This window comes from Fusarium mangiferae, assembly GCF_900044065.1.
Source record: "Fusarium mangiferae strain MRC7560 genome assembly, contig: FMAN_scaffold004, whole genome shotgun sequence".
Lineage (NCBI taxonomy): Eukaryota > Fungi > Ascomycota > Sordariomycetes > Hypocreales > Nectriaceae > Fusarium > Fusarium mangiferae.
Genome location: NW_024573924.1, coordinates 2520628 through 2547001, shown reverse-complemented (window position 1 = coordinate 2547001; position 26374 = coordinate 2520628). Strand labels below are relative to the sequence as shown.

The 26374-nt window shown below is 49.5% G+C and overlaps 6 protein-coding genes across 6 annotated transcripts; 3 read left to right on the top strand and 3 right to left on the bottom strand.

Annotated features, from left to right (window-relative positions):
• Positions 1 to 79: 79 nt before the first annotated feature.
• Positions 80 to 1540, bottom strand: FMAN_09351 (uncharacterized protein; the record flags this gene model as incomplete). The annotated part of the gene is made up of 1 exon (XM_041830183.1): positions 80 to 1540. One exon carries the CDS (start codon positions 1538 to 1540, stop codon positions 80 to 82), a length of 1461 nt encoding a protein of 486 aa, XP_041680871.1.
• A 360-nt stretch (positions 1541 to 1900) lies between these two features.
• Positions 1901 to 2989, bottom strand: FMAN_09350 (uncharacterized protein; the record flags this gene model as incomplete). The annotated part of the gene is made up of 1 exon (XM_041830182.1): positions 1901 to 2989. One exon carries the CDS (start codon positions 2987 to 2989, stop codon positions 1901 to 1903), a length of 1089 nt encoding a protein of 362 aa, XP_041680870.1.
• A 14478-nt stretch (positions 2990 to 17467) lies between these two features.
• FMAN_09349 (uncharacterized protein) lies at positions 17468 to 18733 on the top strand (the record flags this gene model as incomplete). The annotated part of the gene is made up of 1 exon (XM_041830181.1): positions 17468 to 18733. One exon carries the CDS (start codon positions 17468 to 17470, stop codon positions 18731 to 18733), a length of 1266 nt encoding a protein of 421 aa, XP_041680869.1.
• A 2556-nt stretch (positions 18734 to 21289) lies between these two features.
• On the bottom strand, positions 21290 to 22024 carry FMAN_09348 (uncharacterized protein; the record flags this gene model as incomplete). Its single annotated transcript, XM_041830180.1, has 1 exon — positions 21290 to 22024. One exon carries the CDS (start codon positions 22022 to 22024, stop codon positions 21290 to 21292), a length of 735 nt encoding a protein of 244 aa, XP_041680868.1.
• An 820-nt stretch (positions 22025 to 22844) lies between these two features.
• On the top strand, positions 22845 to 24176 carry FMAN_09347 (uncharacterized protein; the record flags this gene model as incomplete). Its single annotated transcript, XM_041830179.1, has 1 exon — positions 22845 to 24176. One exon carries the CDS (start codon positions 22845 to 22847, stop codon positions 24174 to 24176), a length of 1332 nt encoding a protein of 443 aa, XP_041680867.1.
• A 473-nt stretch (positions 24177 to 24649) lies between these two features.
• Positions 24650 to 26206, top strand: FMAN_09346 (uncharacterized protein; the record flags this gene model as incomplete). The annotated part of the gene is made up of 3 exons (XM_041830178.1): positions 24650 to 25287; positions 25336 to 25414; positions 25463 to 26206. 3 exons carry the CDS (start codon positions 24650 to 24652, stop codon positions 26204 to 26206), a joined length of 1461 nt encoding a protein of 486 aa, XP_041680866.1.
• Between the last annotated feature and the right edge of the window lie 168 nt (positions 26207 to 26374).

The following is a 26374-nucleotide window of genomic DNA, read 5'->3' as shown; positions in this document are numbered from 1 at the left end:
AAATATAGAAGCAATGATAAGTGAGCTCAGAACAAAGAACAATCATGTGTGTCCGTGCTTTTCACTCAACAAAGAGCGTTCAGTTGATGGAAACCCGCTTCCCGCGTCCTCTAACCACAGGAACTGGCTTCGTCTTTCTGGCGATTGGTACGCGAGATTCGCTCATAACTGGGAGGCTTCGCCTTCCTCCTTTGTTGGGGTTTGTGCCAAAAAGCTTGCCCATCAGACTCTTGTCCTCCATGCGACCCCCCTGAGGGAGGAGTTGTGGCTTTCCCACACGACGGGCATATGACTGCTGCCAGGCTACCAGTGACCGGCGTGCTTCGCTTGTAGTACAAAGGCTTTCAAGGTGTTGAAAAATTCGCAGGCATCTAGCATCCTTATTGCATGGTGGGGTGCGAGGCTTTGTTCCAGTTAGGCTTGTAAGTGCCGATGTGGTGGTGGAGTGGGAGAGGTGAGTCGGACGAGAGTTGACAGCCACGCGATCGGTGGTCATTGCGTGGTACTGAAAGGGATGCCCAGGACTCGAGTCCAAGGCGTTGGACTCCCCATTGCTGTATTCTTCGGCTAAGAAACGATCATGCAGAGAAACAAAGCGCCCGGACCAATATGCAGATGGTTGTGATGTGGTGATATGGCTGGGATCTGGTTGCACTTCTGTCGCCGTGGTGCCGGAACTGCTGCTAGATCGAGAAACTAGAGATGCTCGCGATAATCCAAGTCGTGAGGTAGTCGATACGAATAGGCTACTTGTTGAAGATGCAGATGTTTTGCGAGACGATGGGTCATCGGAATCGCGGGAGGAGGAGAATTTAGAGTTGAGTGAAGATCGGGAGATGGATGTTTTAAGATCGCTCAAAACGGCCAATGTTCGTGACTTTGGAAGATGACTTTTGTTCTTCTGAAAGGTGCCCTGATAAGCATGTTCCGGGGGAGCTGACTTTTTATGGTCGGAGGGGGGGACGTTCTCGTCTTGGACAGTGGACTCGAGGCTCAAGTCCTCATAGATGGAGTGGAATGAGCTGGTTGTCGGCAAAGGCTTGACTGGGGCAGCACTCGAAAGGTACTGATGCGAAGATGAAGTAGTGAGGCCAGGCTTCGGGGAGCTCAGGGTTCTCTTTGTTGTGGGCAGATGAAATTTGGTTGTTGGTATGCGTGTCTTTGTTGAAGTTAAACAAGAGGCTGCGTTCAGATTGCAACTCGAAGTTGCAGTCAGCCCAGACCTGGCGACAGTAGGGGGACTAGCAAGTGATCCATGTGCCGAGAAGCTAGCAGAGAGTCGTCGAGTTGCTTTCCTAGCTTCAACGTTTTCTTTGTCTGACAAGGACTCGTCCGAGCCACTGCAATCCTTGATGGTGGGAACAATGATGAGGGTTTCGCTTCGAGTGAAGTCAGGACCTCGAGAGTTCTTGACAGGTCCAATCGGGCCAGAGATCACAGGACGCTTCTTCTTTCCTCGTGAGAAGACATTAGATGGAGTGGGTAGACGAAGTCGAGAAGAGGATTTCTGGAAGCCAGTGCTGTTTCGAAAAGCCTCCATTGTTGTTGTTGTTTTTTGGACGCCTTGCCTGGAGACGTCTGGTTCGGTTTGGTTTGTTTTGATGTGCTGTGGTCAAGTTTTGCCAGTGTCAGTGTCAGGTCGAGCTTTGCGCTTTGCCAGTGATGAACAGTTGTCGACAGCTGCATCCCGTCACCTCGGGCTGCTTGCGCTAGAGGAACTCGTTCCCCAGGGCAGTTCTTCCCTGCCTTGTAGAAGAGCTTCTGCTGTTGTTATCACTAAAATAGGTGACGAGCTTTGCAGGAGCTCATCGTGGTCTTAGCATCAAGTGCCTGTCTATTCTTTAGTATCCAAGGCATCTTATCTAATGCATCGTCTGCCTGACAACCTTCTCAACACCGTCTACAAATGCCCATTCGTCTCTCCAGTCGTACCATTTGTGCTTCCATTACAAAACTCGTCATTCCATCCATTGATCTCAAACTCAAACTTGAAATCGCCTTCTCCCTTTGGCACCGCATTGCCATTTCCATCCCAAAGCGCCCGCTCCACCATCGTTACATTTCCCTCCCAATCGACCAGAACCACAGTCTGTCGCTGGGTGCCGTACATGCCAGTCTCGAAACCCATAATAGGTGTTGTGCTTGGATCGGGTCGACCTTCGGACATCAGCTCTTCAGCAGCTGCTTGATCGTCTGTCCATTCACCGGGTCCTTTCGCCATGGCCGCTTCCATTGCCTTTCGATGCTTCTCGTCGCCGATCAATGGGATAAAGACACTCTTCTTGAGCTCGTGGATGTATTCGACGAGACTCGCGTTCTCGTTCCTGGGTAGTGTGTCGTGGCTGAGAACATCAAAGAGGTCTGAAACAAAGTCATCCTTGGTTTTCTTGTCGGAAACAGATTTATCGATAGCTTCGCGGAATAGCTTCTTGCCCATTGCGATCTTGGGCCATTCCTCTTGTTTCCCTGTCGCATCGAAGGCAGTGTTGCTCAGACCCCAAATCTCACCGCGCTCTTTGGCGACGATAGGCACCTCTTCGACGTTACCCGCCCGGTTGCTTACAATAGCGATGCCTTGAGTCTGCTTCCTCAGCTTGCCGCAAACCATGGAAAAGCCGCCGACGCCCTTGACGCCATTGTTCTCGACCAGTTTGTGGACGCTGTCCTTGAGACTCTCTTCGGGTGGTGTTCCCAACCAGGCGGTGACCATACCGCCGCGGCTTTTGGCAGCATGAATAGGGTGGTTCTGGTCCTGAACATCTGTTTCTCGGTAATTGGTGAGCACAGCCATCAGACCGTCCTTGCTAATGCCCATCCATGTTCCTTTCTCTGCTCGTTGAAGATCCCGTGACGACAAGACTGGTCGACCAGATGTACCGTGAGTCCACCAGTGAGGCCGCGATGTCGGCCTAAGAATGAACTCGTCCCGATTATCAATGGCGATCAATGCATAATCGGGATGCGCTGTAGTGAGAAGTACGATGCACATGACTTGGGTGGCTTTCCACTAATAAATATGTGTGTCTTGCTTTGTTGGAGTGTGATTCGGAGATTTTGTCTGTTCCTGAAGTGGACGTTGAAGGTGGTTGACGCAAGTGGCATTCATAAATGTTGAACCCGTTAAATGGCTTACAGTGGGGGGGACCTCAGCGCCTTTAAGCTTAAAGACTCAGGCCCCTAATAAAAAAAAAGTGCCTTGGCGTGTTTGCCTCGTCATGACAAACACGTCAGTTTCCCCTACTACGTGTCGTGTTCCTGAGTTGTCCCTCGGTAAGATAGCGTCCCTCACTTGACTTAGATGCCGAAATGATCTGATGTCGCGGCTCACGGGCTGCGGCGGTCGGCTTCGGGATATCGCCCCTCAGCTCCAGCGAGTTGCGCTGCGGGGAATGGGAACAGCTGAGGCTTAGAACGTGCGTGGGATGACAATTCCACGTGAAAGACGCCTGATACTTATACTAGTATTATATAAATCCTTGCTCGTTTAGATCGATCCAGATTGCCGGGGGTCTCCGGTCTCAGATCCTTTCTGTTTGTGACTCTGTGTCTGGCAATCCGTCGCCTTATTTATCGTCATTTGAGATCACACCACTCTCAACAACGGTATAACTTTTATGTTTGACAATCAAGAGACCGATCATTCATGGGCAGGAGAGTTTTCTATTTGGTGAAGTAGAATACAATTCGATTGCGAAACATGTAGTTGTTGTTTTTTGCTCTACAAACATCACCATTGACCAAGGCTATTTTTAGGTAGTTACCGGTGTAAGTGCCTATCATTGAACCTCGACAGAGACTCAACTGCATGACACCAGAGTGCAGGTATGCTAGATTTTGTATAACACCACGTAAAATCACATGCGATATTCTTTCTCAAGCGAGTTCTTTCGAAACGCGACTGGTTTTCCTCACAACTGCAACAATAAGTACCTAAGTGAGGCAGCTGCGGCATTCACAGACCATGCAACGAAGGTTCTGAAAGGTGGGCCCTCATAGGCTGTCAAGAAAATATGCCACTCCCATAAACTTATCCAAATGTGGTCTCTAACAGCATGAATCTAAAGTTTATGGTAGAAGCCTGGCAGCTTGTTGGTCAATTTCTTGTTTTGCTTCCGAATCGCGCGCAAGTTCAGGGGTAGTGAACTATAATGAAGCCATGGCACCGTCGAGCCTCAACCATATGGGTCCTTATCAATTTCGTATTATGGCCATGATTTTCGTATCAAAGGGGACTCTTCATATTCCCCATCGGGAAGATCGGTCCCCAATTACACACAATGCCTCGAATAGTACTTGTAATGATTCCAAGATGCTGAACATAAAGCCACTCTTTGCCAGTGCAGTGCCTCGTTGACTCACAAGAACAGCATGCTTGGTCAAATAGAACTGCGTAAGGCAGCAGAACTCTCGCCATGTCTTTCTAGGGGAAGTTAAATGGCTTGCCCAAAGTCTATAGATGCTCCCATCCATTGTCCTGTGTCTGCAGCTCAAGTGACAGACGAATATACTGATGATCAAATACTTTCTCTAACAAACTTAAATAGATTTAACCCCTGTGGCGCAGAGGATGCCTATAATCCTCTTGGGGGACCATTCGGGGATGTATTATATGCTTTACTCAGGAAATGCGCGCAATGTAGCGGCTTCCTTCTCAGTGGTGACTTCACGTCCAGCTTCACTTGCAAACCAAAGTATACCATTGCCTCTTGTAAATAACTTCCATGGCTTGATTTATCTTCTCATCCTCTTACTACAAAAGAGACAATCCCCGTCTTCATTATTTCTTCTCTTTACTCTTTATCACATCAAAACATCTCGAGTTTCTCACACTCAATCACATAAGAACATTTCAACTTTATCACATCGAAACATTTCTACCAAAAAGTAAGTAGAATCCACCCTGATATTAAACTTGGTTCTGACCTTCCATCAGACATGTCGTCTTGGACACCAATCAACGCTCGGCAGGTGGAGGAGGAGAAGCGCGCTCAGGCCAGAAGATGTTACATGTGTGTTGTCATGGTGCCTTTGGGGGAGCCCTGTACGCACTTTGATAAGGCATATCCGGAGTGCAGTCGCTGTGACGACAAGATGCAGCGCGAAAAAGAGGGGGGAGATGGGGTTAAGCCAGAGAAAGAGGCTACCGCCATGGCAGACTCAGAGGCAGACACAGTCTCAGACACAGACTCAGAGGCTACCATGAGGGCAAGCCCTGAGGTTCTTCCTCAAGCGGCCGCGAGGCCACCCGTCGTCAACAAAAGGGCCGGCCGCACCAACAAGGTCAACAATCGGAAGACATGTACCAGGTGCAATGGCAAGGAGTACAACATGAGCAACTTCAAGGACCACGAGAAGGTCCACTACCTGGAAGATAACGGGGTACCAGCCCGTTTTCCTTGCAATAGCTGCAAAGAGCCCGGGAAGTGTCGAGTAGCTCGCTATCCCCAGCGTCTCGGGACGTACGCCTGCATAAGTTGCCTCAGGTCCCATAAGCCATGCGGCTTCAATAAGGTTAAGGCGAAGAAGCATGAGAGATGCAAACCTGGGGTGCATCCTGCTCTGCTGCGCCCAATAAACTAGTAGTTTTGGTGTCTGCGGCTCAGCAGTTGGCTCTATGGTGGTCTGGGTGTTTAATGGTTCACAGAGAAACGCTTTGAGGATACAAGGAAAGTATGTTCTTGATATTTCTTACTACCCTGGTTTATATTGTAGTAATTAGTCCGATTTACGGACAGTGTACAAATCTTGACTTAATTCAGATGTTCTAAACTTTTTTCTTCCTCCATCAATTCATTCCTATTTTTCCATTCCAACCATTCGGTCCAATTTCTATGTCTACACTGATCTCGTAGCAACCTTCACCAGACCTTTGGGATATAGCACACCGTCATATAAACATACAATATGCTTGGGAGTCTAGAACTGGGGTAACCACTGACAGCTTATGCTATAGATTTAGAATCACTACTAATGTATCCTATATAATCAGGTTAACCAGAGTAGTAAAGCTGCATGTCGCAGTGCCAAATCGATATGGTAATAAACTCGTACTTTGGTGGTCTCTGCGTTATCTACTAACCTAGAAACAGAACCTCCGATCTTCCAAGCTTTGTGAGAATGGAAACCTCGTGTCCAGGGTATCTAGCTACCAAGACATCTGCAGGTGTTGTTGTCATGGTAAGATAAAGTTTTATATGCACACTTGTAGAGTTTGGCAACAAGCAAGACGTTTCCATTCATATTCCCTATACGATAAACACTTCAGATCTTGAGACATGCTCTAGGATAATTGCAGCTTTGTTTAGGCCGGGGGGGATTAACGTTAATGCCTCACAGAGTGGCCTTAACAGAAACAAGGTCCCAAATCTCAAACTGTTCAACTTCGGCCATGTAAGATGGTGGACTTCTGCATAAATCCATAACCCGGGACTCACCTGGCTGTCTAACTTAGAACCTCGTCCTCTCTATAAGCTGGCTGTACAACCAATAAGAACTTCTCCAGTTTTTCTGTTACATGGCTTGTCTCTTGAAGTTTTACACTCAAAGAAATATAGACAGATCTTGCAGACTGGTACCGGGGATGCAAAGCTATCTTAAGGGACATTCATTGAGAGGTGGATCACAGGGTTGTAAAGCCTTGCTTGCATCCCTGAAGGGTGCAGCTCGTGAGTCTTCTCTTGTCTACAGGTGTATCACTGCCGACAAGGTCAACGCCTATAGACTCTTGGCCCTCACATGGCATTCTGGGTTATCTCTTACACAACGTACGAAGGGTCTAGAAAAGGGGGCATGGTAGTGCACCGCCTTGGTGATTCCGCTTCTCATACTTGTACAAATTGCTATCGGATTTGATCATTATATGGTACTGCGTCATATATGTACATGCTTATGAAGGAGACATAACACAAGGAAGAGAGCTGCGACTTATTTCATATAAGGTGTCCTTGAAGCATGTCGGTTGAGTGTGAAACCCCAATTATCTTGCTACCAGACATCGCTCTCTGTAGAGAACAAGTACTACCATTCAAAATGCCAGATAATTTGAGAACCATAGTATTGAAATTGTCAGGCCAATGACTGGCACAATAGAGACAGGAGGATGGAACAACCAATACCACATCGTCCTCTTACTCACGGCCAAGGGATGACGTACGGTCACTTCAATATGGAGGAAATCAGTAAGGGTGGACTTCGAGACTCGGCCGTGCCTGAGGTATCTCACTCAAAGCTTCGCAGTGTCCCTTGATCGAAAGGTAATGTATACGTTCTCGGACGCTCCTCTAAGGCTTCTTGGGTCTTTGTAGACCTACCTCGAGCAATACTGATTTGCCCCTTGCCAATTCACTTGTGACTCTCTCCTCAGCACGTTGTGTCCTACAATGCCCTCGCATTGGTCGAACCGACAACTGTTCCAGCCTCTTGAGGGTCATCCAGCATCTGCCATCACCAATTGTCTTCAGCAAACCTGGTCAATCGTTGACTGCGAAACATGTCACCAATATGCCAACCTCCCTTAGACAAAGGCGTGTCGATATGACGGATATCAACCCGGTCTTCCGTCCCATTTGCTGACATCGCCACCATTCACCAGCACCGTGAATGACATTTCACAAGGCTGTGCCTCTTACCCCGCGGTTTTGTATTGGTTCCCGACATGAGAAGTGCTTGCCTCGCGCGAGATATTGCCTGGCGCGACACGTTTCGTGTATGGGGAATCTGAGATATCGCGTGTGCGTCATCGTGGGCTCCCTCTTGCGCGCTGCTGCCTATCACATATCCTCACATATCCTGGCACTTTAGGACTCTGCTCAAATGACTTGCACCAAGCTTTAGGTAAGGCAGTTGATTCGATGGTCGGTTTGGCATATCGGTGTGGCTGTGTCAGGGGCTTCCATGATGTGCTGGCCAACTATTCGAGTTCATGAGCGTTTGCGATAAAGTGTGACTCATTTGTGTAGGCTTGTAGGTAATGACCAATCCTTGAGAAAATGTTAAACGGTTGATTTGTTGGGGATTTTGTCAGCCCATGTTGAACGGGGGCAAAAGATGCCCAATCGCCAAAGAAAGTATGGAAATCGGGTGGCGGGGGAGTCGTTGATGAAATGACAGGATGGACCTGATTTAGGCAGCAGGGGACACGGTCATTCTTATCAGTCACAGACGAGCAATAATTGTCATTCAAATGATTCACTTTCGAGGTTGATATCGTCCTACGTCACTCGAGTTAATTAGGCTCACAGTCTGTCACGTCACGTCAGCCCGATGAGATTAATGGATAATGGACATGTCGATGGGGCCGCATGCGGGACCCAGAAAATCGGGAACCACGGGGTCTCCTGCATGACCCATCACATGCCTCCCGCTGCCGCTGCCGCTGCCGTTGCCGTGCGCGGACTCCAGCCCAAACCCGAATCGGACCCCCGGTGGCGGACCCGGCCGAGTGGTTGTGGCTGGACCCTCGAAAAGCACAGCCACATCCCACGTGGCTAGTGGTCATGCAATGGAGGGGTGCGTGTTGGAGCCAAAAAAAAAAAAATCACCACTATGTTTTGAGGCCTGCTGGTCAATGTTACTATTCTCACGAGCAAATGATGTGTAAGCGCTGAGGTGGTAATAACCTTGGCAGCAGACCACCTCTTCACATGCCATACTGAGGTATCATGATGAATATCACGAACTAATAGAGCTTATCACGACTTTCTCACTGACTCCTCCGCTCGCCCTGTTATTTCTATTTGCGAATATTCATTCTGTGGTCTAGGGTTGGTTACCTACTGCAACCGTGCAGCATCGCATAACAACACAGGGCTTCATGTCGACCCCCCTTGCTCTCCTTTGCCATGCCCTAATCTCGCCATTGGTACATAGCCTATGGCTTTTCCAAAACTGAGATGTGATGTGACGTGTGAAAGAGCGGGAACATGTCGTTCTGGTTCCCGAGCTGCAGATTGTGCTAATGCATCCATTGGTCGGATCTCATTTGTTCTACGGCCGGACCCGAAAGGCCCAGCACCAAAACAGCATCCATCCTGTACCCTCGAGGCATGGACAACGCAGACAACACCACCTTTCAAAGAACCGCTGGGCATGAACGCGCCTGAGCCTTGAACTGGAGGGGCTCACCTCACGTATGACTCTTCTCTCCTCCCCTCTCTGCTGTTCTGCTTGTCCACGGGACTACCGGGATCAGACTATTCTAGGCTTCTATTTCGTCACCGACAAGAGGAAAAATTTAGTTATAATACTCCATCGTGATGCAGCACGGCAGGGCGTTGGCGCTCCAACAGAAGACATGTCAAAAAAAGACCCTCTTTTAAAATATGCAATGCATGCAGCTGCGTGTCTTTGCCCTAATGGCCTCGCAGCACACCTTAAGCGCTCTCATGCATTTGGAGAAGAGAATTTTCCAGTGCGAAGGGGAAAAAGGAAGAAAAAGCAACGTTCATTCAAGAGTGATCGCCCTTGTCAACCAAAGTGGAGGACGCTATAGCGGGCACTGCATTCTAGTTCCGCGATCTTTAAAACGGCGGTGTTGCTGCGGTGTGCTTTTTGATCGTCGGCGCTTGATCTTGTCTTGTATTAGCGGAAGGGTTACATCTGCAGCGGCTTGAAGTCTAGTCAAAATGTAATGTAATGTATATGTAAATGTATGTATGTGTATATCTTGAGCATTAGAAAACACTAGAGAAGCAACTTTACTGCACGCCATGATATTGGCAACGTGCAGATTTCCTACCGTAGTACACACACAATTTCTCTCTCTGAGCCTTCATCAACAACGTTTCACTGAGAGCCGCGATGGATCTGTGGGATCCTGCATACGTCACTATGCGGCCGGCTTCTGGTCCTTGTATACCTTCAGCCTTGGCCGTTTCGCGTCCACGTCGTGAGTTAGGTCTCGGGGAGCTGCAGGGCGAGGGGTCCGTCTTTTTTTCTCTCTCGAGTCCTGTCCTTGAAGCGCTGTGCTTCCTCTGATAGCGGCCCGTCGTTGCAAAAGGGCCCCGCGATGGTGCATCCCCATCAACGGTAGGCACCCGAGCAACGGGCACCGTCTTTTGCAAGAGTCGGTGAGGAAGAGGCAGAGAGAAAAAAAGCTGAAAAAAGACCGCCTTGTTATTATAGCGTCCGCAGTAGGGTTGGCTAGGCTGTTGGAGGAGGAGGGGAAACCTGGAAAACTTGTTGCCAAGGACCATTTATTTTTTCGACTTTATTTTTGGAGGGGCATTGGCTTTGTTGTTTGGATATCGTCGCTTGATGCAGCGAATAGAGGAGAGCTGTTGTGTAAGGATAAGTCAAAGGCACCAGGGTTCTGCAGACGCATATCCGCCATGCAAAAGTCCTGATCAAAAGAAGAGAAGAGCTCGTTCTGTTGTTCTATTGTGCCCCTCCATCACTTACACGCCGGGGGTAGTACCCTCTCCCGCCTCCCCTCTATCGTGAAGCTTGATTGATGGTGGTGCACACAGCAACGTGTCTGAGTATGTATGTCTGCGTCTGCGTCTGCGTCTACTAGACAAGGCAGTGCGTGTGGTGGATGCCAATCGGCTTCTAACTCGGGGTGCATGGCGGGACCGATATGACGGGGCCGCGGGTTTGTTTGGACATCAATACAGCAAACCAGAGGGTATATGCATCGAGCTGCAGACACTGTCAGCGCCAGCATCAAGGGAAGGGATAGCTATGAGTCACCGGCTCATCCACTCGGAGGGCCATTGAGAAGAACATCGGTCAAGAAAGATGATGGCGATAACAACCGACAGCGCCGAATATCGAGCGATGCGATGGATCAGTCATTTCAGAGTGCGGCAAAGCTGTCAGATAGAGAGCAAGGCTGTTGTAGACTCCATCAATAAAGGAAGGCATCTCGCGATGAAAATTTATCCTTGAAGTAAGAAAAAGGCAAAATATTCATGTTGGACAAGGGTGATCGAGGATTGCATGGAACAAGGATGGCAATGGGGATTGGAAGCCCACCTCAATGGCCGCCAACAACAAGGCCGACGACATTATACGCCGCGAGGGCGTGTGCGTCTAGATTAGATGTTGGACATACATGTCCATATCCATACCGTCAGAAGCCATTGAGAAAAAGATGCAATTCTGATGCTCTCTGAAACAATAGCTGAAGAGCAAAACACACCGACCAAGACATACATACAAACTCCAGACTCTCAGACCAGAGACAAACTGTTGATGCCCAAAAATGTCCATCGCAATAATCTTCCTCCTCTGTTGCTCTGTCAAAGCCAACACCAACACCATGTTTATCCGTATTCTGAGATAAACACAACAGACAGTCCTAGATAATTTTAAACCTGGACTCGGCTGTGTACCACATGCCGGCAGGGAAACTCGCAAAAGACAAGGGCAAGGCTTCTCTTATTATTAGCGTATGAAACATGGTGCCCAGCACCAAGCACAGGATAGCGTTGGGCCGCGATGTTTTCCCCCTTCTAAAATTCATGACCAGGCCCAAAAGGGGGGCGTGCGGGGGGGAGTGTAAGTTATATGTGACCCATTGTCTCTGGCCTTAATCTCGGGCCCCAGGTCAAGGCCAAGGTGAAGGAAGCTCAGACCGAACGCCCGGGTCTCTCTTGTTATTGAGCGAGATGCCATGTCGACTGTGTACACACTGTACAGTCGCATTCTTGACCCTTTCTCCTGAAGGGTTGTGCTGGCTTGCGCTGCGTTGTCGTGGGTGTTTTAATGTGTTGGTCTTATTGCCAGGACCAGTGCACAGCCCAGCCCGTGTAATCTGGTGGGAAATCCTTGTCTCATCGCTGCACACTGACCGATTTTTGCCAAATATTTAACATTGTGGGCACACGCACACAAAATAATTTTTGTCAAAATGGAAAATGTCATGAAAATATCATCGATCCTGCAATAATATTAGCAACGCCGACGACAGACTGGGGTTGAAGCTGGGCAATGTTTGACGCAGACTCCATCCGGCTGTTGTCCGCCATCCGCGAATCCACCAGCAGAGAGCTTCTAGAGAAACTCTCAGGCCTCTGAAAGGCCAGAATCGTCTCCCCGCGTACCAATTACCCATTTGAGGACTCCATCCTCGTGTCTGGATCGCTCAGCCGCTGTCATTGTGGGTGCCATTAGCATCGGCCATTAGGGCAATGTCGTGGCCGCTAGACCTCAGTGACCGAATTCTGGGACTCAGGCACGCGTTTTGCACCATGACCAGGGGGAGTCAGTAGTCTGTCTAGTCAGTCATCTTGGACGGGAAGTCAGGGTCCCCCTAGACACGCCCGTCCAGACTCTATCCCCCCTGGCAATGACCACAAGCTCCGAGGCCTGTTGACTCCGGCTCCAGGAATTCTTATCCACCCCCTGCTTCGTCCGTCCCATCGCCGGCCATTGCAAACCCTATCCATGGTCATTTCAAGGATGTTTGATCAATACCCTTGTCCCCTAGCCCCGGGGCACAGGTAATCTTCGGTCCGGTCATCCCAGCCAGAGTCCATTTTGGTGAGAACGACAATCGGATAAAGGCCTTCTGGGATCCTGGGTGTTGTTGAAAGTAAAGGAGGCCAGAGCGTTGACACTCGCAATCAAACCTCTGATTTTCATCGGTCCGGATGCGGAGGACAATACCAGGACTTTTTGAATCATACAACAGTCAGAGTCAAACTGATGTAAATGTCATGAAATGTTGAAACTGTTCAATTGTTTTGTGTCGTATGTGTCATCTTGTTCAGCGTTCTGACTCAAGGTCTAGAATCGACGGCAGGGGTTTAAATGGCTACAAGCCAGCTGAGAAAAAAATCTGAATCACGGACGCAAGATGTTTAAAAGGAGTTGACAGAAAGATACCGTACCTGCCAGATCTGAGACGGAAATGAACGATCAAGGTATGGAAATCTAAGATGTCAAGAGTTAGGCTCTGCCCAATCAATACCACAGACCGGAAAGGTGCAGATAAAATGCCAGCCGTGACAGGCAAAGCACGGAACTAGGGCCGAGGCCCAATCTCGAGTCTATCGGCATGAAGAAAGGGTAAAATTCATCAAAGCGACGGCCTCCCTTTTTCGTTCGGCGCAGATCGGGACATGTTTCTAGATGTGGGAGGCGGATCAAGGGCGAAATATGATTGACATTGCGGCGTAATTTACGGAGTACTATGAGCAAGGTATTCGAGTTAAAGGGCGATTAATGCCAAGTATCTTGTCTTTCCGAAAACGAAGAACTGCAGCATTTCAGTGTGACACAAAAGTCTCGATGTGGAATTGGAATTTGGATCCGATGGAGTTGAAGAGAATGGAAGAATGGAAGACCTGGAGAGTGAGTGACAGGCGGGCTAGAGAGAGACTCGCATGGGACGCTTATCCCTCTCTGGGTAGAAGGCCTCTTCTTCTGGTTTGTTTACCACTTCGTTCCGTCAGCATTACCTTAGTGCCGTTGCAGTGGCAGGCCGCATATCGACAGGAAACGACCCCATTCGCGAGCCACTTCTCCGGTGCAGGGTTTGACATGTGTTGACTCCGCTGCCGCGCTTGCGCTTCCAACTCGTCCAGTACCGAATGCACGATCTCTCCATATCCGTCTTCCGTTTCTCCATCTCCTCCATCTCCATCTTTGTTTGGCCCCCGCCCGCCGTGCCGTGCGTGCGGAGAAGAGCTGTTGACATCCGATCCACTGGTTTTTGTTCGCTCGATTCTTCTTTCGTCAGCTCACTCTGCATTGGTGGCAATCACAGCTTTGTTTCGAACCGCCAGTGACTTCATGTGAGGGAGCTGATGTGATTGTCACTAATGCAAGGGGACGACTCTCCCAGCCTCTTCATTTTCTACCGCAGTATTTGCCGTGAAAATCTAGGACTCGAAATCAATATCACAAATGAACAGGGTTGTAAAACTACAAAACTGCTCAAAAAGGAAAGTTGTAAAAAGAAAGAACGAAAAGAAACCCCGTAATCATCCGTATTCGTAAGACGGAGGAACTCATCACATGCACATGTAGCAACCTCGATGTGCAACCCTCGAATCATTCATCACATTGTTTTCTACCGATTGGCGGTTCTTCAAATTCACGGTGGCTATTTGTGATGCGTGATGCGGAGAAGTAGTGGTAGCGATTCCTCCAAGGCGAACCTGTCACAAGGTAGAGAATCTCATGCATGAGAGCCCTTGGGGGAAAATGCACGACACCCATTTACTACTGCTGATGATGTATGTACGCGCACGCTGGAACTGCCCAATGAGAAAGTATTGGTGGTAAGCGTGTGATGATAAATCATGATGGTGTGAAGAACCTGAGGATTGATTGATAAAGGTCGACATCCTTCCCTGATTTTCCAACTGTCAATGAGTCCTTGTCCGTTAACTCCATTCTCACGGCGGCACAGCTTGCGGAGTTTTGTACGAGGCCTTGTTGTTACCTAAATACGTGCCACGCCGTATAATCGGAGGCCAGGCAACATATCACCGAGTCGAGTATCCGTACCAAGGCCCCAAGGCTCGGAAACTGTCTTGTACTGTATGTTTTATGATTCGCCATCCATTCCAGCCTTGTTGACATACATAGAGCCCTGGCAACCAGTGGATATCGTCCTCGGCTGCTCTGCCTTGCGACAAGACCAACCAGGTTACTCACTGGCTGACGGCGCAACGACTCCAGGTGGTAGCCTACCGGTAGCTTCCAGTCATCGCCAGCCTCGCGTCGCACTTGTGTCAAGCAAGTGCTATTGAGGGCCAGGCTGATAGCCTTTTGCATGGATTACGAGGACCACATTCACAAGCTCCAGGCAAAACGGCGCCCCAAGTCCATCATCATCCTTGCTGGCCGCTCCGTTGCGTCAGCATTTTGTTCGTATTTCCGTATCCTCAGGAAAACTTTCCCATACCCTTACCCAGCCCAATACCCTAATTAATCTAAGTTACTTTAATATTCCAAAGCGTGTCCAGGGGTTGTAACGGTCTACTGAGCGCCCTGGCCAGGCTTGAATCACACCGAGCGAGCTTTGGAGCTGGGCCCCCTGTTGGTTCGGTTGCCGCCAGCGCGCCTAGAAGCCCAAGGAGAAGGAAAAATTTTCACCGGAAGAGAATCGCGGGCATCCGGGCCTGCAGCAAGACGTTGGGATTCTTTGGGATTTGGATCCAGGCCGTCAATCTCGCTTACTCCCCGCCGGTAAATTCAACTGGCTCTTCAGTGGAGACACACGCCCTCTGTCTAGATATTCAAGCCAATTTCTGGCCTGGCGAGTTCTGGCTGTTGCTCGCTGAATTTCGGGACAAGGGGAATTTGAGAAGTGAGAAAGAGGCGTGCGAGACGAGACATTGGTGTCAAGAGAAGCAAGCAAGCAGGCAATATTCGATCAGGGAGCCCAGTACTGCACTGAACCCCGCCTCCCGAAAACTCCGTCAGGTAAATATTATTTATTTTTTGTCCATTTTGAAGAAAAGTTTTCTGTGGCCTCGTCTCGTTTTCCTTTTTGTCGGATCCGCACACTTTTCACTCATCCCAGCATTGTTTCTCCCTGCATTTGGTGGCTGGCTCGATGTGATACAGGAGGCAACAGAAACAGAAAGAATAAGAAAAAAAGAAAAAGAAAAGAAACGAGGCTCTGGAGAAAAGGGGAAGTCGAATTGTGTGCGTTGTGTGCGAGTGCAGTGTCCCTTGTGTTGCTGCTTGTCTTGTTGTTGAGAGACAAAGAAGCACCAGTGCACTCAGTGCGCCACTATATACACACCCTAGGACAATTACATGACACTCAGAGCTGAATTGGATGGGAAAGCAGTCAATCAAATTGGCCTGTCAACTTTTCATGCTCTTTTTTGCTCCTTTTCACATGAAAGGCTGCCTCCTTTGCCTACCTATCACAACAATTACCTGTTATCATATTCTGCCCCCTATTCCTTGGATGTGCTTTTTCGCCTCTTGGTTCATGAACATATTAGCTGACGAGTGGTTCAAGACTGAGTCATAGTTTGCGCGTGAGAAGTCGAGTTGAATCATAATTGATCAAACCCGAAAATACCAGTACCCAACCAAAAAAGATAACACTGTATTGGGTTGCGGAAGCGGCAGGGCGTTTAAAAAGAAAAAAAGCGCCATATAGTGGGACAGCCATCCACAAAATTATCGGAAACCCAGCAAAACTTGGCCGCATTGCAGCGTCTGGCCTTGCAGCGGTGGTCCTGGTAAAGACTGCGTCACCGTTTTGGCTCATTTCGCCAAAAAAATCAAAGTTGAGGCCAGTGCGCGGCGCACGTTGACTCGACTGGTTGGAGACAAATTGGCTGTGCGCACGTACAGTACGGGCTTTTTGACTAAGCGTTAAACTCTGTCTCTTCTTACACCCTGATTAGCAATACGATACGATACGGTGCGGTGCTGTTCTCGGTCGCGATCAATCAAGCAATCAAGCAACACTGCCTCTTTCTGAGTCATATCAGTTCGAGGTGATTCTAGTGCTCGCCAGCGACATCGAATAAAAGCACGACTTGAGACTGATTGTCAGTCAAAAGAGCACAAAAGATTCTAAATTAATCACCCAGGACTCGCTCAGCATTGCGCAGCAGCACAGCACACCAAAGCGCTGCAGTCACTGCAACCACTGGAATCAAGTTCAGCGGCGGGAAGAGTGCAAATGCGAAGCCTACATAAGCCAGGTTGCACCCCTGTCTCGCTGTTGGAAGAGTCACTCAATTCTACCACACCCTCACAAAGCCTGCCTGCGGCTTTTCCACCCCCTGCCCCTATCTGATACCCCTGTCCTCACTTTTTTTTACTCAACCCCCGGTCGGGCCCCTCCTCCCACTAGCGTCTTCCCCTGCCATCACCCGCTAAGGTAGTGTAGGCAGGTTTGGGAGTCGGTGCGGTACGTGAGGTGTCCACACCCAGAGACACACACACAAATCTTAGAATATATATCTCTGTTGCTTCCCGCTCACCCTCCTTTCCTCCTCTCCTTCACGTATCTTGGCGATTGCCAATCACTCTGAATCCCCAAACAAGTTCATCAAAACTTATTCAGCACGTCGTTGCATCGACGTCATCGCTCTTTTTCTCAATCAATTACTCATCTGGCTTCTGGACCCTCGAAGCGTCCAGCGTCTTCTCGGCACTACTACCAGGTTCCACGGGATCTGGTGCCTATTCCTCCAAGTTGAGGAGAGATATAATACCCATCGGTCATGTTCGCCGTCGCAAAAGAATCTTCTAACCTCTTTTCCTCCGACTACATACCGAGGTGACGGGCCTATTCCATCACCTCCCCTTGGGCGTCTCTTCCCCGGCGCATCTTGATCGTTGAATCTGCTTGCATGCAGTCTTGACATTCCTGACAAGCCAACTCAACTTACTCACTAGAAAAAGACAAAAAAAGACACGATAACAACTCCGAAAATCCGCGAGCGACACGACAACCCAACAACTGCGGGTGCTCGGGAGGAGACCAGTTGTTTGAACCCTGGAAACAGCGGATGTCAGTTGGACATCGCCACACAATAACATGAGTTACAAATCTCCACGAACTCCTGGATCGACGCCGATCCACGACTACGACAGCGTCTACTCGAGGATGTCGTCCGCAACTCCAACCCCTTCCCCGAGGCCGACCTGGGCCGACTCGACTCCCAGGCGGCCAGCGACGCGAGCGGCTCATTCGCGATTCAACAGCTACTCTCAGGCTAGCGACTTCAGCCCTCGTCCTCCAAAGGACTCGCCTCGCTACAACAGCATTGGGCAATATAGCACGGCAGATGTGAGTCACAAAACTTCTTCGTCGCGCAGGCCTTCCGAGTCATCTCCGCGCTCCAAGCGCGACCGCCGATTCTCATTTACCTATGTCCGGGCTTCCACCCCATATGGAGAATCCGACGAGGACGAGATCATCGAGGCGCTGGGACATACATATGTGCTTCCCGCACAGTCCCGCTCCAAGATCAATCATCACCGCAAATCCGCTTTCCTACCTCGAGACTTTGATGATGACCGGGGACGGTACACTAATTACGACGACTACCTGCAGGGTGCTACCACCGCCGCTATCTACGATGACTACTACACACGAGAGCAGGCTTCCACTTTCCAGTCGCCTCAGCCTCAACCTCGACCTCCTACCAGCTTCGGCCACAGCCGTCGATCCTCCACCGCGGTTCCCCCTCCCCGGCCACAGACTGTCCGTCCCGCCAGCTCACACCGCAGCAAGCCCGCTTCTACCCCTTCTACTCCCAAGGCCACTGATGCCGATGCTCGCAAGCACCGCATTCCTGCTGGATACTCACTCAAGAACTGGGACCCTGCCGAAGAGCCCATCCTTCTCCTAGGTAGTGTCTTTGATGCCAACAGTCTTGGAAAGTGGATCTATGACTGGACCGTCTATCATCAAGGTCCTGCCACTCCCATCTCTGATATGGCTGGTGAGATGTGGCTGCTTCTCATTCAGCTCGCTGGCAAGGTCAAGCGAGCTGAGGAGACAGTCGGTCGCGTCCGCACTCCTGACAACCGTGACCTTGTTGAGGAGTTCATCGAGGCCGGTGAGCGCCTCACTGAGAAGCTCCGATCCCTTCTCAAGGCCTGTGAAGCCCCCATGCTCAAGGCTGCCAAGCGCAAGCAAGCTGGCCTTGGCAAGAATGCTGGTGTCGAATTTGTTGAGACCCTCTTTGGACGTGACCGAGAGCTCGACAAGACGGAGAAGTTTATGCAGAACGTGAGGCTCTTCAACCTTCGCTTTGACGCCAACTGTGAAGAAATTCTCCGGAACCCTACCAAATAAGCGGATCATCCATTGGACCCCTGGATTGTTTCTGTTGACCCTACCATACCTATACCTGAGGATCCTATGATACTGGCCAGTGACATTTACCAAAGCTCGCCGGACTGGATGCCCATATCCGTTGTATACTACCACTATTACCCGGATCTCCTGGACACACACTCATACCCATCACAAGGATTTCCATCTATCTTTTCTTTTACGACATCTCTACCTCGTCCCAAGGAAGCGATTTCTTTTTTATTGACTTGGCAATCGAAACAAAGACACCAAGACTCATGGGGCGACCTGTACCACCAGCAATGCAAACGCGCGCGCGGAGGAGGGGATCGATATCAAGGGGGCTTCTTTTTCTTCCAATTCGAGATACCCAGTGTTTTTTCCGTTCGGAATGACGCGAGCAGTTGGCGAGGGGGAGCAAGCAAGCAAGCGAGTCATCTTGAGTGATGACAAGGAGTGACAGACTCCGATTTCTTTTTTTACTCTTTTTGTTTTTGGAGCTTGGATATTATCTTGTCTTTTGGGATCAGCGCGTTTTAGGATAACAAAAGTGATTGACACTTAGAACGGAAGGCTATTTACTACACGGTAATCTGGAGGATTTGACGTCTTTAACGTTCCTCATTGATGGATGGAAGCAATGTCCTCATGCATTAGAGCTATGAGGAGGGGTTGGGGGCGTTAAGGATTGGTTATACCACTTTCAAGATGGATACTTTTGATTTCGATTATTTTAATATTTAGGCAAAAAAATCGCAAACTATCTACACAACTATCTCTGTTCTTGGTGATGTCTATGAGGTTTGATGTGACTGTATACAATGTACCTCCAAGCACCACAGTGCCGCATTTGGTTGTTGCGTTTCCTGATCCTGTTTGGACATGATTATCCCCTCGTGTTTCCGTTTTAACGAACCCCGCGTATGAGCGAGAGGGGTATAAACGCAAATGGCTTGGTTTGAGGCACTTTACTTCTACAACGTGGGTTAGTGAATGGACGATCCGGCATGAGGTCATGGCCAAGCAACCCCTGGACAACTAATGCGTCATGCAGTTTCAAGAGCCCTTGAATTGAAGCAACAGACATTTACTTTTGTAGGATTGATTAACATGGCTGTGATGTAATTTACTGGGATATTCCAGGATTTGACGATGAACACCTGACCAGCGATCGTTACCGTAGACTTGAGAGGCTTTGTTTCAGCCAGTTTGCACGACTCGCGCTGAGGGGCTTGGGCATTGGAATGTGTGAAACTTTGAAAGAATGACTTGCAGGTGCTTGGAGTGGAGGGAGCTAAACGTTGGAATCAGTGGGTTTCAGATCATACAAAGGTGGAGATGCCGTTGAGAAATGGTGTTGGGGACTTTGTGGAATGAATCCTTTCCCTTGACTCGTAAAGCTGAGAGCTAGAAGCTGAGGCGTTAGACGTGCGTTATTCCGGGAATGCCGTATCTTGAGTTTTTGCTAGACAGCGAACTTTGTCATGTATGAAACTGTCACAATCAGCCATTGTCTATTTAGTAAAAGTTTCTTTCGTGGATTGAAGGCTGTTACTGAGAGAGGCTTAGTTAGTGGTGGTGTGGGTGCAGCGAGCGGCTACAAGGCCAATGAGTGAAGAGGTGAATTACCTTGCTTTTCCCTTTTTTCGCGGTTTTTACCACGTGTGGCATATGGAGGGTAGAGGAGGGGCTAGAGGGAAGGGAGGTTGGGGGCCAGATTGATATGCTGGATCTTGCATCTGGGAGGCACATGTGATCCAATGTGATGTGATAAGGCGGAAGGGGGGGTCTCGATTGAGGCCGTAGTGAGAGAAATATCCCAGTCTAGAAATGTTTGCATGTTGGGGTTCTACAGAGCACATTTCTACTGTATGTGGTCTGTGAGCAACCCCCAATTGTAACCGTAACCTTGATACCACACCACACCACGATGTGATGTGATGTGATGTGTGTCCGGCAAAGGTCCCCCTCCCCCCGTGCGCCGGCGTCTAAGACGCCCGTCATCCCGTGAGGGAGGTTGGGATTATTGCAATGCGTGTAGCCGTGATTACATCCTGGGGATGACAGGTGTGTAACACCCACGGGCTGGATTCATACCTAAGCTGCGAGGCTCAGCCTGCAGAAAGAATTAATAAGTAATGTAACCCCGACAAAATATGCACAACGTAACATAAGCAGTACATACAAGGCTGAGCGTGCAGTAAATAATTAATTATAGAATGCCAAGTTCAACCTCTTATACAGCAAGATACTGTTGTAGAACTCTATGACACTTGGATGTCTCGGCCCAGTGCCGTGGGATGATTATTATGTACGACATCAGCTGAAAATGCTTCACGTTGCACAAAATGTTGCACCTGTCTGATTTGTTTGTTAGACGCAGCATGTTGTTGTAAGTCAGATAGTCGGGAGTATCCTGTAAGAGACGGACACGTTTGACGGGTGTATCGATTGAGCTACATATACATGCGGGTAGATTCTTTCTCAGCCTTGCAACGCTGTGTTTTTGTCGACGGACACGAGCATGTCTCGTCTCAGACTTGTGTGCGGCAGAGGTTAGATGAGCTTGGCCAGTACCTCGAGCGAGTTGATGCTGGGAGGCTGTAGCACAAGTGGCGCTGTTTGAGCTTCGTGTAAGTGAATGGCGAGTATCCCCTCTCTGGTAGCGGGCTCGATATCGCGCTCCTGCGAGTCGCCGATGTACGCGATATCTTGCGGTGTGATCTGAAGATGATCAAGTACCTTGCCGAAGAGTCCATCGATCTTGGCCACGCCGAAGAAGTTTGTGGTCGCGAGAAAGTCGATGTACTTGTCGATGCCCAGGTCTCTCACTGCTCGCTGCTGTGCATCCTGCGGTCCTTCTGTAATCACTGCGATCTTTCTTCCGGACGCCTTGATTGCTTCGAGAAGAGAAACAGCTCCTGGTTTGAGTGTCAAGTTATCCACAAGAACACGCTCGTAGTCCTCTAGCAGCTCATCGACACTATCGTGACTCAATCCAAAATGGCTCAGTGTGGCAGCGAAGCGAGCCCGACGGTAGTCATTTGAGGTCTTTCCATCGGTGAATGCATCAGCGGTTCCTTGCTTCAGAATGATTCCGTATTGGGTTTGAAGATCTTGGAGTGTAGTTGATGGGTTGTCGTTGGCGATGCGTGTAAGAACGCGAGTTGTGGCTGCACGGCTTGCTTTGCGGAATTCATGGAGAGTATCGTCTAGATCAAACCCGAACCAGGTTCTAGTCTGTAGGATATCGTGTAGCTGACCCCCATCTTTCTCGGTGACGGAAGACATTGCAGTGACGTTTCAAGGTGTTGCGAATAGGTTATTGCGAGAGTTGAGTGGATGTTTTTATAGCGCACGCATGAACGGTCCGTCAAGGCGTGATCAACGGAGCATATGCTTGATCCGCTTTGATCCTGATTAAGGCAAGAATCTGCTCTCAATTTAACGACATGTTTGAACCTACCTCATATGTTGCAGACGACTTCAAAGCTTCCTCTTTTTCTATTGACCACTCGGCAGCACCTGAGAGTGCACACGAAGTCTCGGGTAGGTGACTTCTCACTCCGAGTTGACTTTCAACATTCAGTCAACACCATCCTCTTAAGGTCAGTCCTCAACCGTATGGACAGTCGTCTCATAGACTTACAAGCCGGCGCCAGTATTTTGACGACATTTTTGACTAATTTCTGGGGCCTTCAATTTTGTAGATTAAGTTGATTGACCTCGCAGAGTCTTGTCACCCAACACTCTAGTTCCACAAACCTCCAAAGTGCCTATCATTTCATTTATTGTTAAAGAATTATCGGATTCCTTCTGGTATATTATTTCCTACTCCTTATGACACATCTTACCTATCTTATATGAATCCTGTCATTATTGTCATTCAAGGTCGGATTCATGTGAATGCAGCGGTGATGACTAAGCGTGCAGTAGCTGGTCAAAATTCCCCATCATCTCATGCGAGAGGTTGGGTTGGATCAGCTCAACCCGAGGTTCAATAAACAACAAGAACGGCCGCAGTTACAACGCCTGGCAAGTCAATTAAGATCAAATCAACACAGAGATACCCTGGACTTTTCTGAGCTGTTAAAAGTCTCATCACGTCACAATGCACTATGTCAGATTTCTGGGGCCACCCAAGGTGATTAAGAACCGCCGCGGCACCCTGGTCCAGCTGCTCTTCACCATCACAACAGACCTCGGCGACTCATTTCTCTTCCCAGAGAGGTTTCTAGACCTACAAGTTGTCGCCATCGCCGCTTCACCCGAAGGAAGCTCAACATGGCTCCTCTCAGACCCCGGACATCTCGATTGGGAACCCGGCATGCGCGTTGCAAAGCCAGCATTGGAAATGCCCGTCGCTCTTGAACGAGCTCTTGAATCTGGAATGAGAGTCCATGTATGTGTACGGGCATCAGAGCCTGTTCACACCGCGGAGAGTGTCCCACGCATTCTGGCCTTGTCGGCCGAGAAGATGCGGTATCGGAAAGAAGCTGCAGAGAAGGGCGCTGTCATGCCAGCTTGGGTGCCTCTAACTCTCACACCAGCAGACAATGCTGTGTCGATTCGAAGACTCCAACTGAACGACACACCTGAGGGGCTGGGAACAATTGAGATTGAGGAGGAGATCGGTGAGAGTATTGCGCGTCACATCTGGGATGGCGGCGTGATAGCGACGTGCGCACTCGCAGGTATCGAGACTGCTCCCGATTGCGAGTCCAGTCAAAACCCCTGCATGAGAACAATGAAGAATATCTTCACCCGTCAGAAGTCGATCCGTGTGTTGGAATTGGGTTGCGGTGTGGGCATCTTGGGTGTTGGGCTCGCCGCTGTGTACCCCCGACTGCAGCCTGAAGGTGGCGACTGCACCATTCTCATGACTGATCTACCGGAAGCTGAGGAGCGCGCGAGATCCAACATGAAGAGGTTGGAGAACTCTCATCTACGCTTCCAGGAGAACCCTGTTCGAATGCTCTACGAAAATCTTGACTGGGAGGAGGGCAGACAAGGCCGCTTTGGACCTGAGGTTCGATCTGGACCTTGGGATCTCGTGATGCTCAGCGACTGCACTTACAATGTCGACATGCTGCCAGCGCTTGTTGAAACGCTCTCAGCCATCCATGCAGCAAATCTGACCTACTTCCCGCAAGGCGAGCCATTTACTACAAAAGTATTCCTAGCCACCAAGCCTCGCCACGAATCAGAAGACGTCCTGTTTGAGCTTATGGACAAGGAAAGCTGGTACAGCGTTCACAAGCAAGTCTTGCCGAAGCCTGTTCTTGGTGGTGTGCCTCAATCTGTCGAGCTTCATCTATTCGACAAATCTGGACTCAGCGATGGCAGGGGTGAGATGAGGGGGGAGGACAAGAAAGAGGAAGATAAGGGAAAGAAGCACAAGGGAAAGAAAGAGAAGGAGAAGGAAGAGGAAGCACAAGACTAGGCTGAAGCTGCAAAGGGCCTCAGGCAATTCATCGCAAGGCGACCGCATACCCAAACGTCGATAGCCAATTGTCCAAACAATGCGCTCACCGTCACACAGCAAAAAACACCTCAATAGGCTACTGCGACGACTTTTGCTTTGAGGCTCGACTCTGCAGACAATGATGGTGCCGAAAGGCTCAATGTCATTGGGGTTACCCCGCGTGTTGTGTAACGCCCTCCAGCCCTGATATTTCGAGGATTGGACACAGCGATTGGAAACGAACCAGTAGGAGGAATGGGCGGGGTGGAAGATGACTTGCTTAATTGACCGGTGTGGTGGTGTGCTGATGAGTTGTCCCTCAAGCCCACGAACGGACCATGAGGCTCTGCGATGGCCTCAAAATCGAGAATCCCCGATCGTGTATTTAGCGACGAGTTTAAAATGTCCACCATTTCTAGCGATAAAATTGATACTTCATTCTTCAGGCAATCATGGCAGATACAAAGGTCAAGGTCAATGGCCATACTAATGGCAATGTCAATGGCACGACCGACAAGACAACCACCAAGAACACCAAGCTATGGCAACTCCTCGCTCTAGCAAAAGAAGTCTCCAAAGATGTCGGCTCAATTGAAGATTTTGAGAAGTCAGCTGAGGAGCGCGAAGCTCTCAAGCAAGAACTCGAAGCCAAACAAGGCGAGAACAAGCGTCTCCGCGAATTCAACGACAAGATCGTGCGAGAGTTCTCAGACCACAAAGCGCAAGCCAACGCAAAGACTGAAACACTCTTTGCAGAATTTGAACAGAAGTACAAAACTTATGAGTCTAACAAGGCAGCCGTTGAAGCCATGGAGAGAGAGGTCAAAGAAGCAAGGGAGAAACTCGCTGCTGCGGAGGTGAAGGAGGGAGAGGTCGAGAGTTTGAAGCAGAATCTGGCGGCTGCAGAGGCGCATTTGACCAGTCATGCTTCTGAGATTAGAGAGATGAATGCGGAGTGTGAGTTGCAGAAATCACAGATGGAGGCTAATATCGAGGAGTTGAAGGGGTGTAAGGAGAAGTTGACGCAGGCGCAGAGTGATCTTGGGGAGGGTATTTTGCGAGACTTTGGAACTGAGGAGGTCAAGAAGCTGTGAGTAGTTTTTCTGATGTGAGAAAGGGGTTGAACTGACGAGGATAGGCGATCTGACCTCCAGGAGCTGTCAAAGAAGGTTCACGACTTTGTCAATGAGTATTTCAACGATCACGATGGCGCACAGGTAGGACTCAGCGTTTTGCGCTCTCTGAATTATACTGACAACTGCCAGGACTCTGCGAGTGAGATACAGGAACTTCATGCGCGCTTCCCCAAGATCCCACTCTCAACTCGCACCACCAAAACCAGTGCCAAGATGCGCTGTGCTGTGGCTGACGCTGTCATCGCGGAAACACTCCTCTCTTATGTCTTTGTCCCCTTCTACGTCGCTAGCGACATGAGGGCCACTGCATCTAGTATGCTTGGCTTCTTTAAAGGGGATGAGCGCCGAGAGACAGTGTATCGCTCTCAAATTCTCGGATCCCTCTCTGATTCTGAGCAAACTGAGACGGTCCAAGAGGACATTGTACGCAAAGCGAGCAACGAGGTGCGAAGCACTCTGCACCCGCTCGTCGTGGCTTACAAACAGACTGGCTTCTATAATGCTGTCCCGACGCTGTTCAGACAGGCTGTTGCACTTTGGGCCGATACGCAGCGCTCTCGCGACATGATCACTGCAGAGATGCCCGATGAAGAAGATTCTCGAGGTGCGCGCCAGTATGATGACTACGACGTCGGCAATGCTCGCAAGACAAAGGGAAGTCCTAAGCCGACGGTCCTCGCGATTCTGTTCCCGCAGTTCGTCTGTCGCGATGAAGTCATCGCCGAGGGTGTGGTTCTCAGGTCCGACCAAGCTGCTGTTCTTGAGGCGCTTGAGGAGGCAAAGGACAACGGAGGTGCGAATGGTGATACGAAGAAGAAGCCTGGAACACGAAGGAGGTCTTCTGCGGAACCAAAGTCTCCGCTGCGCAAGTGACTCTCACGGCTGTTCTGTATACGGATGGAGGAGGAGGTGATTGATGTTTGGGTTTGATATGATTGTACATGGTACCTAGGGAAAACACGAGGAAGCGGGATTGCATATGTATGTTTGAACTTTGGTGCATTTTGGATGTAGATAGTAAAAACAAGAAGAAAACAAATC